Consider the following 15030-nt stretch of genomic DNA (forward strand, 5'->3'; position numbering starts at 1 on the left):
TATAATTCAGTCCCTGATCGAGCAGCTCCTTAAAAAGCCTTACTGCCTTCCATGATTGGCATAAATGGCAAGTGAGCAAGGAAATGGCTCTGCATAGAAGCGGCATCCAAGTTGCTACCCGTGGCAATTCCACCAAGCTAAATTACTGGTCCCACATTCATAGCTCCTTACAGAATCAGAACCCAGCGAACCACTTGCAAGATCAGGCTCCAGAGAAGACATGTAAGAAAGGTAGGACTGCCTTTCCGCTATTTAAGCCACAGTAGTGATTAGGAAATTTGGTTGTTTACCTTCTTCAACAGAACAGTATCTGACAGTCAGTTCCTGCCAACCTTCTGAGCCAGTTAGTTGGTCTACCCAACCCTGTCCTTTCTGCCTTGGATTAGTCCCATTGGTCAGCTCCCCATTGGTGAGACATATTTCTGTGCCACATTTCTCATTGCCTGCATCCCAAACATGTGCCTACTCCCACCTTGTGTTTTTCGTTAATGTGCTATCATGTGACTGCTACCAAAATGTTTGCATTTATTACCAACCTTTAATGCCATTTTAGAATCATATCCACAGTGCCCTTGCCTCTGGTAGGCCATAGGATATTGAGTTTTAATGCACACCATTTTTCTAGTTCCCTAGTGTCCAGTTACAAGGGAAGAAAGAAGGAAGCAAATTCTCCTCTGTCTTGAGTATCACTATAGGTTACAGAATGTGAGATGCCTAGTTGCTCTCCACTCATCTGGGGCCTTGTACTCTACTTGTAATGAGTGCCAGAGGCAAAAATGTCTCTTGCCTAATTTGGGTGGTATGAAGACATCCCTGATTTCATGCAGCTCTCTGACTTGAAGCAGAAGAAGAGTTGGTTTTTATTCTCCACTTATCTTCTACCATGAGGAGTCTCAAAATGGCTTACAATCACCTTTCATCTCCCACAAACATAGCAGGCACCTTGTGGTGAAAGAAGGCCAACAGAGTTCCGAAAGAACTGTGACTAACACAAGATCAGGCTTCAGGTGGAGAAGTGGAGAATCAAACCTGATTCTCCAGATTAGAGTCCACCACTCTTAACCACTACATCATACTGGCTTATTCCCACAATAGTTTACCCGAGAAAAGGTGCACTGACAGACATTGGTCCTACAAAATAGTAGTAATAGTAGTAGTGGTAGTAGTAGTAATGGAATAGCTTTTTCTTTGTTTGAATCCTGCACGAATAACAACTTCTTTAAACAAATACTTGCTGTCCAAAAAGAAATGTGTGAGTCTTAAACAGGGCTTAATAAATCCATTTTGGTTAATAAACTATACCTTATTTCATAGCAACTGGCATAGCAATTATAGCAAAAAAAATAAGTCATCTTTTAAAAATCCCCTTCCCCCACAGATGCTGTTTTCTTTTTCATCTTCAGTCCAGGCAGGCAACAGCATACTCACTGGCTACAGCTCTTTATAAGTAAAAACAGAGAATAAGATTGATAATGCGTTTAAGAACAAGTAGTGAGGCAGTCAGTATAGTCCCCAGAATGTCTTGTTCTGCAGTGATGAATTTCTCAGGTACAACGTTAAGCTCCTTAGGCTGCCTATTTTCTGCAAGAGATTCTTTTCTGATACAAAGTGAATCTATTCTAACCATCATTGTCAGTTTCAACTATCTTCTAACTGGTGCAATTTCTTGAAGTGGGAATGGATACTTCAACATCTGTTCATACTTCTCAACAATCTATCATAAAACAGATGTTAATACATTTCTGTTTAAAGCCTTAACATGTTTTTAAAGCATTTAGATATTAACTTAAAGCATTTAGATATTAATTAAAATGATATTTTTTGTAATCGGTTCCTCAGGTCGGACATAAAGCAGCAATATAAAATGTTACGTAGTCTCCTATTAAAACTGGTATGGGCATTCCTTTTATATTTCAGGTGTCTTCTTCAAACAGCCCCAAGGCCAAAAACAAAAAATAAGGGCTTTCCTCAGAGCCCTTGGGGGTAGGGCGGTATAAAAAACCCAACAATAAATAAATAAATAAATAAATAAATAAATAAATAAATAAATAAATAAATAAATAAATAAATATTTTAAATAAACTCCAGAATATTGACACATATTGGGTGTGGGCATAGTTCCTCAATGCTGATTGTGTGCTTTTGGTCATTGATTGTGTCAGTGGAATGTATTGTATTGGACACTTTCAGAATTACTGATGTGGAAATTTTTTCCTGCCAACTCCTGTTCCTGATTTGCATAGTGAAAGGTGCAGTTCTATATCCCTAGAAAACTGCGAGCAGAGCTCTACCAAAAATGGATCTTTGCAATTTCTATCTTGATGTATCCTTCTAGCCCTCCTGGAGAAGTGATCTTGAGTTTTGTCCATCATTTGAAATTGCTTGAGATATGAAAAACTTAAGGTGAAAGCCATGCTGGGGTGGTTGTGTTTCATTTAAAAGATATATGCCCTGTCTTTCCATACAATTTAAGTTGAAATCCCACCTAGCATCAGAATAATGTCCCTAGGAATATGGCAGAATAAAACGAATAGGAGGTACATTTTACATACGAATAGGAGGTACATCTTACATACATACAATATCTACAGGTGGCCTGCAGAATCTTAATCCAAAATGCACCCCAACTAGGGATGCCAGCCTCTTGGTGGAACTTGGGATCCCACATAATTACATTTTATCTCCAGATTACAGAGATCAATTCCTCTGGAGAAAATCAATTATTTGGAGGGTAACCTGTTTTGAGGTCTATATCCTCCCCAGGTTCCATCCCTAAGTCTCCAAAAGTTTTTTACTTGACATTCTTTGCTGAACTCAGGTCATTCGCCCTAAATTTCTGCACTCCAGCAAGGATGGATTTCCTAGTTCTCATTAATGAGAGTTTCAGCACAAAATGCCTAAGACTCACAAAGCTCACACAAGGCATCTGTCTTATCTGAACAGGAAACAGAATGTCAGGAAGGGCTTTGTGCATTGTAGAGTTGTGATTTAAAGCATTTCTGAGAGAAGAAACCATTACATCTCAAGCTCATCCATGTGCAAATTATCAACATAATGCAATTTATTGAGGCAGCAAGTGCTTAAATTAATAGAAATATTCACTATCCCCTGAATACATTTAAATCATACAAAGTTGTTCAAGTAATAGGGCACCTACAGCCTTCTACTCCCAGGCAGTTTAAACTAAGAACAAAGTTATATCATATGTGCATATGCTTTTCAATAAAATTGAAGGGTTTTTTTTTCCTTAAGGAGACCTTTATTTGGAAAATCAGAAATCAATTGTGTGCCTAGCTGGGATAATATACTCTATTTTTAAAATATTATCAGTACTATTACTCTGAAGCTCTGCATGGAACTGTGTAGTAGCAGTAGTCCATGCCTTCCTGAAGTAAAAGAAAAATTACATAAATTTCTTTTGTCTTGTTCATCTTCACGAATTAATCTTGATGTTCCCTTTACAGAAAAGAGGTTTGAAATGGAGATATAAAAGCTTCTCCAGCTTAATGAATGGATGAAAGCATGAGTGACATGGGACTTCCCAATGCTCAGTCCATGAAATATTGATTTTGTCTTTACCTTGTCCCCACCTCCCACTGGTGGCCAGAGGGACCTAGCAACCCTACTTGAAAATTTGCTGGTAGAGAGGGAGCAATGAGGAAAAGAAGCAAAAAAATTATCCCGGGTACTTTGGGGTTCATATTAACCATTGCTTATCCACAATTCTTCAGAAGGTATGAATTAAAAATCAACACATTAAAATGATGCATACAAAGTAAAATATACATACTAAATGGTATACATACAATACTAAATATTTACCAATAGTACGGCTATCTTCACTGACTTTGTGCTTGTGGAACGCTTCTGAAAATCAATGTAATCAAGCTAATCGAGCTAAAAATCAAGTTAATAAGCTCCATAGTGTAGCAGTGACGAATCTAACTTGGTTTTAGTTTTTTTTATTAATCAAGGTAATTTATTTTATGTATAATAAGCTGCTCAGTGGTATAGAGGAGGAAAGTTATGCTCTTTTCCTGAAAATCAGACCTAAAAACCCATGCACGCTTTTTATAGCAAACAGTTCTTTGGCTTAGCAATCAAGTTTGCTCGAATCATAAAGAACAGCTGTTCTGGCTGTCACACAACTGTAGGTGTAGGAGACTAACAGCTCATAGCTGTTCTAACCATTAAGATTTATAGAAAGAAAAGAAAATGGAACGCTTACAACACAATCTCATGCAGTTACTCCATTCTAAATCCACTGAAATGAATGGGCTTAGGCAGGATTAACTCTCCTTAACCTTAGGTTAAGGTGTTAGAAGATCTGTTGCAATTTTTTCTCCTTTTTCTGGCTAGTGTCATAATTCGAGTATGTGTTTTTGTTTGTTTATTTGTTTGTTTTTAACTATCATTGTTTATTTTTAACTATCCATCTAATACCAGTATTTGAATAAGAGCACTGTTTGGTCTAAGTAAAGAATGCTGTCAGATATGACTTGCAAAGGTCAGAGTTTTATTCATTACAATTCTTGTTACAGCCTGTGACTATGGTTTAGCACCTCAAAATTGTCACAAAAATGCGGGGCGGGGGGGGTTGAGCTAGAATGAACAATGGCATATTCTTAGCTCCCATAGTACATTTCATTTTCAAAATTTTCAGATTATTAATTCCTAATCTATCAGCCCCATCAAAAGAAGGGGATTACATCATGAAAACAGTGCATGCCTGTGCTGGCCGATTACCATCCTTAGGGGATTTACTCTGGCACAGGGGGAGAAATGCTAATAGGTGTTTTCTGCGACACCTAGATGTGATATCCAGCACAGCGACAGCCCTCTCACTCCACTGCTAACCATGTTGGCACAGCGGACACATGTTGTGGGAGGTCCTGGGGGTGGAGTTGACATCCTTGATTTGCAGTAGTTACACCACAGCTCTTGAACTTACACCACACTTTTGGGTGGTAGCATATATCCCAATGGAGGGCTCTTGGACAGAAAGAGGCAGTTCTTTGTGATTTGCTTCCCCACACTGCCAGAAAGCCATCTTGGAAGTGTATACATGACTTATTCATAGAATCCAAACTCTTATTTTCAGTAGGCATGCTATGCTGGGATAGCAATACACGGCACAAGTAAATGACATCTGTGCAATTCTATCATTTAATACTTAACTCTTTAATCATTTTTCCTAACCTCTTCCCCATGTGATATCTTTTATTGGCAGGTGAGTTTGGAGAAGTATGCAGTGGTCACTTAAAACTACCTTCGAAAAAGGAAATGTCAGTGGCAATCAAAACCCTGAAGGTTGGCTACACAGAGAAGCAGAGAAGAGACTTCCTAGGAGAGGCAAGCATCATGGGACAGTTTGATCATCCCAACATCATTCGGTTAGAGGGAGTTGTCACCAAAAGTAAGAACTATTATCAACTGAGAAGTCCTTGTTTAGAATAAATTATTTCAAGAATCAGCAAAAGTCTGCAGTGAAAGCTGAATAGCTGAGGTTTTACCTATTTCCCTTATTTACAAGGAACCATAACCATATTTTTGAAGGTGTGCATTGGGTAAATGTTTCTGTTTTGCTGCTTTCAAATTTCTAATGTGTGCTATGAAAATAGTGCTCCCCTGAGGCCCTATCCCTGCTTCTAAACATGCAAAGTGGACATTAAAAAGCCATTTTTAATCTTAGAATATGGATACATGCTAAGTTCCAGCTTTGAACCGTGTTGCAGATAAACACTTAATGTTAGGTCTGCGGCCGATGTTTTTTTATTAAAAGGTTGACGGATGGTTCAACTAATTTGCAGCTAGAAGGACTAGCAGGAATACCCGAGTTCTGTCAACAATATGTAAATGATTAATGAAAAATTGCTCTTGAACTTCAAAATACATTTTTAAGAGAAAACCAGTGACCTTAGAAGTCAGCTGTATATCCCCTAAGCTGTCTCTGTGATTCAGAACAGATAGACAATGGTAGGTGAGAAGTGAAGGATCTCAACACTGTGTTGCAACTTGTCACTCCTTGTGAGCATGCTTGTTTTACTCATAGCAGTTTTATAGTTCACAACGGGTTTTTGAATCCTAAAACATTGTTAGATAATTAATGTGGAAGAAGTCTTTTAAGTGTAATGGAATTTTTGCCATTTTTTTTACATACCTACACAGAGGAAACTAATACTCCTTTCATTTCTAGATTTATAACTCTCTTAAAAGATTTAGGCTGAAAGCCTAAGGTATCCTGTGAGTTAGCCTTACTGAATAAAGTAAACCTATTTTGGATTGCTCCCCTCATTTCAGAATTCTCTGCACTCATACACCCCCCTGTGGTGATAATGATTGTAACTGTTAAGCATTCAGGATTCCAAAACAGTGAATTGGATGTTGAAACTGATTGCTCCTAAACAGCTGTAGGCATTCTGGCTGCTCTTATAAAAACTATACTGCACATTACCTCATGGTGACAGCATCTGGCAAATATTAGAATAGGCAGCAAAAATAACCAATCCAGGTTAATAATCCGATTTCACAATAACCAATCCAATCTGATTTCACAATAACCAATCCAGGTTAATAATCCGATTTCACATTTATTTCATGTTCACAAGAAACAATCAAAGTTTGAAACAGGAGTATGGCAGTTGTGAATTCCTTGCTGGCCAGTGCTTTTTTAAAGACTGAAATGCATTGCATCTGATGGGGTTTATTAATTGGTATTAACCTTGGCGGATCTTGTGTAAGCTGAGTGTTCAGTCTTCTTGGAGGAACTAGTATATTTTCTTTTGGATTTGTTGTAGATATTAATTTATCCCATGGTTTCAAAGCTCTCTTGCTTTCTTGGCCACTGAAGCTACAGTATGGAAAGTTTCCTAAGCTCCAGTTGCTTTGTGACCTTTTATTTCTTTGTATCTTCCACCACCCATCATTTTCTCAGTTCTTTATGTTTCTGTCTTGCTTCTATCAACTCTCTACCTACACAACTCTCTTTTCTCTCCACTTAGCCTCCCCCACCCATAATATATAGCAACTCCCATCTGTTCTGCATCCATGTTTGCTTTTACTGTGTTCTCTTACCTTCTTGCTTCCTGTGTTTCCTTTTTAATATCCCAACCCTCAAATTCCTGTTTCTTAGTTCACTGAATACTGTGTCATCTTTCTTAAGAATATCTTACTTCTGGACTCTCTGTCATTTAGCACTCCTAGTTACTAGCCCGTAATCATCCCAGCTATTCATACACTTGTTCCTGCCCTTATGCTGCAGGGCTGGTTTTTTCCACAGCCACACTTTAACGATGTGCAGTTTGGATTTGGAAATATTCATCATTCACCAAATAGTTCCAAATTCAAAATGTTATAATTCCACATATTTGGAAATAACTTTGAATATTTGGAATCCAATTCTAGTTGCCTGGAAAATGAAAGTACAACATATTCCCCAAACAGCCTGGCATCAAAGAGAGTGAAATTAATGTCTTCTGATCAGTGTTTCTGTGGTTTTACCAAGGGAGGTAAATCATGGGTTTTACCAAGGGAGGTAAATCATGATGAGAGCAAAACTGAGGTCTGTTTGCACTTATGGAATATCAATGCAGGCATTGACATCAGAGAACACATTTACATTTTTCCTTTCCAGATCCCAAGCTGGTATGGCTGCTTCTTAATCCAACTGTTATACCATAACCATTATCATCTACAAGCAGAAGCAGCCCTCTCTGTGTCCCAATATTGTTGCGTGGTTGCTTCCACCATCTGCTCTCTGTTCCACTCATCCTGCCAGTTCCTTTCTGCAAATGTATTTCCCTGCACTAGCTGATCTCTGCTCCACTGCTTCACTGTGCTTTGCTCAGTGCTATCCTGGGGACACTTGCAGTGATCAGGGTTCTGACTGCCCAGACTGCAGTCATGGCTTGATGCCCAGGCCCTACTACTGGGGAAACGTGGTTGTTGCTGTGCACTTGCTGCATCTGCTTGGTTTTTTGCCACTGGCAGTAGGAGAGGGGAACTTCTAAAAAAAACATTTGTCTTGGGAGGTGGTTGTCTCCTAATGACTTTAAGAGAATTCCAGTAAATCAGAAGAAGAAGAATAGTTTGGATTTACATTCCACTTTTCTCAACTCTAAGGATTCTCAAAGCAGTGGTGTCCCTACAACAGACACCTTGTGAAACAGGTGGGGCTGAGAACTGTGACTTGTCCAAGGTCATCTAGCGGTCATCACATGTAGGAGTGGGGAAAGAAATCTAGTTCATCAAATAAGAGTTCATCGCTCTGTGGAGGAATGGGGAATCAAACCCGGTTCACCAGATTGAAGTCCACCCCTCTTAACCGCTGCATCTCATGTTTAAAAGTGGGAATCCAAATCAAAGGTAGGTTTGGACCCAAATCAAAATCCCAAATCTGAATTGTTCTGGTGCACATACCTATTAACCTCCCAACAAAGAAAAAAGAGCTTCTGTGAATAGTCTATTGTTTCTATTGTGAATAGTCTATTCCTTCATCAGTTAGAATATGGTACTGTGACAGCCCAGCCAGTTATCACCTAAAACTTCAACCCCAAATTCATTACAAGATAGACTTCTTCAGAATACATATTGTCTCAAGAAATAGATTCCAATGAGGCATTATTTAGGCAAAATTAGAAGCAGTGGTAATCACAGCGCATTTAGTTGCTATTGCAATTATGGTTAAAGTAGTTCTCATCATTCTTGGCTGGGCAAACCAATCTCATGCTTTCGATTATCACTGAGTACAAAAGCTGAGTCTGTGTTTCCTGTTGAACTGATAGTTTGTAATGATATATTCTCAAAGGCTTTGGAATTATATTTTACTAGCAATTACGTAGTGTTTAAAGGTAAGTTTGGACCCATTTCAAGAAAATAGAGTAAGCTTGTCTATTATCCCTGGGTGTTCTTTCTGAAAGGAGTTTGCCAGGCATCCCTTCAAATATATATAGCACATGATAAATAGGCAATGGGACTCTTACTTGGTAAACCAAATTTTGATGGATGGTCCTCACAAATGAATTGGCTATTCATGCTGATTGGATCACATGGGGTAATTCTTAACACTTCATGGCAAACTTTGCTAAGAAATCCTGCTGGAAGCTAGAAGTATATAAGCTATTTCAGGGCAGTGTCGCTTATTGCTTGCCAGAAATGTGATAAGGTACACAGGCAAAATAAGACCATTCTTCCAACGCTGAATTATTCCCCTGTTTCATATTTGCTTCTGTATTGAACTTTCCTTCCACAATGGTCTCCTGGGTACCCTATAGTCAGAGGGCCTAATAGTGAACACACATGTTCTGCTTAGTTTACTAATAATTTATGGCAATTTGTAGCATTTTAGTATAATAAATTTTTAAAAACACTGTTGACACAAGTTGTTATCGTGTAAATGGCTGCATTTTGATAAATGAACAGAACATTCCTTTAAAAATTAGGTTTGCTTTGGAGCATATGTTTCTGATTCCACATACATTTCCATTTTCCCTTCAGCGTTAGTGAAAACTTATGTTAAGAACAGGATAAATCAGGCAGGGAAATTTTTGATTCTATTCTAACATGTTTTTAAATTGGTAAAATTAATACTGGTCTAAGCAGTTTTTGCCAGGAAGATGATAACAATGCTTAGAGCATGAATTCTTTGGAGGAAGGATTCATCAAATAAGTTTCATACATACACAGAATTATGTGGCTCAATGTAGTTTTTGTTTAAGAGCTTTTTAAACATGTCATGATTCAATAAAATTGCTTAGCAAACTATATTACAATGCTCAAGTGTCTTCCTATAGCACCTTTGCCTTGTTAGTTTGAAAACAGGATTACTGGTCAACCTAAGGCATATATTGCAGCCTAAGGCATACGTAGAATAGTGTGCTCCATCTGATCTTATCCAGTAGGACGTAGAATGATGCAGCATTAAGTGGCTGCTGATTTCTGGAAACCCTAACTCAGGCAGGCCAATCCACAGCCCGAGGTAATTGGGGATGGCACTTCTGCCATGCTGCCCCACTGACTCCAGAGAGCTTTCTAGAAGTGCAAACTATTCAGCTCCCCCCCACCCCCAATTCGGATTGGGCTGTATTTGCTCTAATAAAATGTGAAATTTAGCCAAATAAAATTGACATGGAGCATAACAGAACATGGCTTAAAATCTTAAAGTTTGGTCTGATGGAAAACCTCAAAGAAGAGCTAGTAGAAAGGATATTTTCTCACCTTCTCTTTTATTCAGTGAGCAGGAATGTTCTTAAAGTCACCTCCTCCTACATACTCCATTATAAGCTGCATAGTTCACAGTAGGCTTGACAGTCCCTTGGTCACAGTAGGCTTGACAGTCCCCTGGGAATCCCCTGCCCACAGGCTCTATTGTGACAGTGGGTCAAAAAAATTGCATCACTATATCTCTTTCAGGAAAATAAAAACCTGAAATGATGTATGGTGGCTCCAGGAATTTCTTTACCTTAGAATTCCCGGTGGTTCCTAAAACTATCCTACATCACTTTTTTCCAGAAGTGATGTAGGAAAACAGCTGGTGTTCCACCCCATCCCCCACCCCATGTCTCTGCCTTCAGTCCTTTTGCTGGTTTTCAGGCTCAGTCTGGCAACTCTGATTCATGGCATCCCCATGACTGCAGTGTATTTTGTCTATGATAGCCTTCCACTCCTCATTGAGGAATTTTAGGGACAAGAGGCAGGCTGCTGGGAAGGGAGAAGTGGGGGAAAATCCCACTTTTTTCCCAAAGGCCTTTACAATTTCTGAAACAAACAATTTCTGAAACAAGCAATAAACTGTTAAGTTTATTTTACAAAATTCATATACTTCCATGTGGCCAAGCTTTCCCAATAGCTCACAATATATCTTACAATACTTAGAAAGGTAAAGGTAAGGCAGTCCCCTGAGCAAGCACTGGATCATTATTGATCCATGGAGTGACATCACATCACAATGTTTACTAGGTAAACTATGTTTACAGGATGGTTTGCCAATGCCTTCCCCAGTCATCTACACTTTGCCCCAGCAAGCTGGTACTAATTTTATAGACCTCAGAAGGAAGAGTCAACCTTGAACGGACTACCTGAAACCAACTTCCATCAGGATTGAACTCAGGTCATGAACAGAACTTGGACTGCAGTACTGCAGCTTACCACACTGCGCCACAGAGTTCCCTTACCATACTTAGAATGCATTGTGTTTATTCATTCATTTACAATCAGCTTTTCTCACAGAAACAAGTCAAATATCAAAATTGCCATAAGAACATCATATGAACATTTCTTATGTTGAGTCAAAACATCACCTGGTGTTCGAGCAGTTACTGATTATTTCAGTGCCTTTTCCCTTGTTAGCAGGAATGGGAAGATTTTAGCTGTACAGGACATATGTGGTGATTTATAAATCAGTTTTTGACAGATTGACTACAGTAGCATGAATTGATAGCAATGCTTTGAACCAAATAGTCCTGGCATCATTAATAAAGTGATAACTGTACAGATGACAATCAAAACAGTCTTACAGTACAGAGTAAGCAATAATCCTGGTACCTGATGAATTATTTGCAGCTGTAATTTTGTTATTAATAATTAACTAAATGAATGTTTTGCTGTATTCTGATGTATTTATTGATTAAGAATTGAAAGCAATGGGAGAGGGGGAGTGTTATCCCTAAGGGGTTAAAGCAGTTGCTAAGTGGATTGTCTAGTGGCTTTTCTGGTTCCCAGACCGTAACTCACATCAGACATGGCTAGAAAAATATAAAAGACTGTGGCTTGTAAAGATTCATTGGAACATAAGCATGGTAGAGTCTCTTTACAGAGCAGTCTGTAGGTACATGTCAAATTACTATTAGGCAGTAGTAAGGCTGGTAAATTATTGGATTCTGTATGTTATATGCAAATTACTTAACACTTGTGATGATTAAAATGAGATGATTTACTGATAGCTAATTAGATATAGGAGAACTAGCTAGTGCTCTGCTCTGAAACTTCCAGTCCCTCCATTTGTGAAACCATATACGCTCTTTTTGCCCACCTTGAGGCACTGGACCACTGCAAGGTGTTGGAAACTGACAGTCAATTTGAACTTTCAGCTCAGAATAAACAAGGATGAATCTTGGGTGCTGTGTGGTTTCCGGGCTGTATGGCCGTGTTCTAGCAGGAACTGTAAGCCTTCGACAATACAAGGATGAATCTGTAATGTTAAGAATTGTTTGAGGTATTCACATGCCTGATCCCTGTTATTTGAGTACGGTAGTCATCTTTCAGTGCTTTGGGTGCTCTTACCTTCTGAGATTAGGTGGATATAAATCTGAGAAGCAGCCTTCTTAGCCATGCCACCAAAACTCTGGAACTCTCTTCCCAGAGAGACTTTCCTGTCCCTTTCTGTTACTGTTAGTGAAACCATTTTTGCTTTGTGTGGTATTTTCTCAATGATCCCTCCTTCCCTCCCTCCGGTTTTTTGTTGTTGTTGTTGTTTTATGTGCTCTTAAGATATATTTTAGTTTGGATTTTAACTATTTTTATGAATTTATTTTATATGTTTTAATAACTTTTTAAATTTTATTTAATCTTGCTCTCCCCAGCCTTAGCTGTTGTCCATCCTTGTGGCCATGATTGAGTAGAATGGTGGCATACATACATACATACATACATACATACATACATACATACATACATACATACATACATACATACATACATACATACATACATACATACATACATAAATATTCTTGCATCCTTGTTTCTTGGGGATGGGGAATGTCTTTGATTATTACAGGATCGTAAGAATATGTACTTGGAAATACAATCTATTAAATCAGTATGGATTGCACCTAAGTTATTGTCTTCAACAGACAGTGGGAGAATGAGTATTAACTGCATGAAAGAAATACATAAAATAAGTAGGGTTGGATTTATGGAAGAGCAAGTTCTATTTTACAGCAGAGGATTTTAACTTTCTGTTTCCTGTGCAATCCATGTTGACTTCCCCAAAGGTTTCTACTGAAGGTTGAGAAACTCTTTGGAATGGAATAGGATATGGTACAGCTTCTTTTTCTGAGTACATATGATTTCCAATTTTATGCAGTAAGTTCTTTGTGACTGAAAAGTTCTGGTGCATTTTGAAAATGCCAGCATTTGTCCTGAAGGCTAAGGGGACTGAGTCTTGTTTTAATGCTGTATAGTTTCAGATAATTTTTTTTAATTACCCTAGAACTCTAAACTGGACTTCTTCCAACAAAATGTATGAGATCCTGTAAAGCAGTTGCATATGCTCTGCAGCACCATGTAAATATGCATCTGCTGATATTCACACCCTTCTTTTTTAAAGAATACTTTTATAATGACATAGTATACTCTGACTCTGTCCACCAGTCATTGTTAGCAGATTACTCCTAATGATGTGGTCTTCATTTTTCACCTTTCTATTACTATTCCTTTTCTAGTGGAGTTGCACCTGTAAAAGACTGACTGGGTTTTATATATTTATAGGTAAACCTGTCATGATTGTTACTGAGTATATGGAAAATGGCTCCTTAGATAGTTTTCTAAGGGTAAGTAGCCCATGGAGTTCATGACAATGGCATGACTTCATATGCATGTCTCATAATGTTTGCTTTGTTGCACCATTTACCCAAAATCTTATGACATAGTTGATAAATCTCCCTCTACTGCCCTATTAGGTCCCTCTGCTGGTCGGAGGATCCCCTGCTGGAGATCCCTGGCCCACAGAAGATCCAACTGGCCTCTACAAGGGCCAGGGCCTTTACAGTCCTGGCCCCTACCTGGTGGAACAGGCTCCCTAAAGAGATCTGGGCCCTGCGGGACCTTCAGAGCTTCTGCAGGGCCTGTAAAACGGCCCTGTTCCACCAGGCTTTTGGCCAGCCGGGTTAGCCATCAGACCCTTGTACCACCTAGGCCTCCCGTGGGTGGGGAGGGGGATGGAAGGGTATAAGACACCTCAGATATTTGTATAAGTTGTTATACTGAGAATTTTAAACTGGTTTTATTGATTTTATTATCAGAATCTGATGTACACTGCTCTGAGCCCTTTGGGGGAGGGCTGTATAAAAGCGTAACAAATAAATAAATCTACAATAGAACTGTTCCTGAAAATAGACCTGTTGTCTTGACTTTGTCCAACTTGCACATGATTTTTGCAAGCTGGATAAAGTCAGCAGTAGTAGTGGAAGGTAGATTCCAAGGTATGTGTTCTTTCCCTTCCTGCAAACTGAAGAAATGTATGGCTATCCACAACACACAAGCTTGTTTTTACTCATAAGGTATTTTTTAAAAAGCATATGAAGAGCAGTATCACTGTACTTCCTAAATCCAAACTATTCCCTTCCCACCTGCATTATTTGTGAACAGGTTAACAATCACACTATTGCCACTAACTTGAGTTTGATGCTTTTGAGGCATATTAGATTGTATATTAGTTATGTAATCTTGGTTGATCAGCCTTCCTGTTTATATGTGCGGTGCCAAGGAGGATTATTAGAAAAACCGTGGATAAGGTTTCCATCCACATTCAATAATATTTTTAAAATATCTCTAGAAAGCAAGACATGCTGTTCAGACTTGTGTGGAAACTGTGTTTTGGAGTATAATAATACCTAATTAGACTGATGAGGTTCTCCATCTGTCATCTGGCTGTTCTCGGGACAGCTTTATTCTGTGAGTTGTGGCCAATTCTGGCAGAATGCTTTCCCAAATCAAATTCTCAGTGACTTTCAGATAACGTCTGTGTACATTATGTACATTGTAGAATTGAATGGTCTGATGTAAATATTTTTCAGAAACATGATGCTCAGTTCACAGTTATACAGCTTGTGGGAATGCTTCGAGGAATTGCATCTGGCATGAAATATTTGTCAGATATGGGTTATGTTCATCGTGACCTGGCTGCCCGCAACATTCTCATCAATAGCAATCTGGTATGCAAAGTCTCTGATTTTGGCCTCTCTCGTGTTCTGGAGGATGACCCAGAAGCTGCTTACACAACACGGGTGAGTTCAGTGATCTTTAAATTAT

At 38.7% G+C, this 15030-nt stretch overlaps 1 protein-coding gene across 2 annotated transcripts in view; it reads left to right on the forward strand.

Annotated features, from left to right (window-relative positions):
- EPHA3 (EPH receptor A3) overlaps window positions 1–15030 on the forward strand; it is a 247937-nt gene that overhangs the window by 216664 nt on the left and 16243 nt on the right. For both annotated transcript variants that reach the window (XM_048492811.1, XM_048492810.1), the window contains exons 11-13: window positions 5231–5416; window positions 13489–13550; window positions 14796–15005. In XM_048492811.1, the coding sequence (XP_048348768.1) occupies window positions 5231–5416; window positions 13489–13550; window positions 14796–15005 (458 nt within the window). The remainder of the gene's footprint in view (window positions 1–5230; window positions 5417–13488; window positions 13551–14795; window positions 15006–15030) is intronic.

The sequence above is a fragment of the Sphaerodactylus townsendi genome, linkage group LG04 (genome assembly GCF_021028975.2).
Source record: "Sphaerodactylus townsendi isolate TG3544 linkage group LG04, MPM_Stown_v2.3, whole genome shotgun sequence".
NCBI lineage: Eukaryota > Metazoa > Chordata > Lepidosauria > Squamata > Sphaerodactylidae > Sphaerodactylus > Sphaerodactylus townsendi.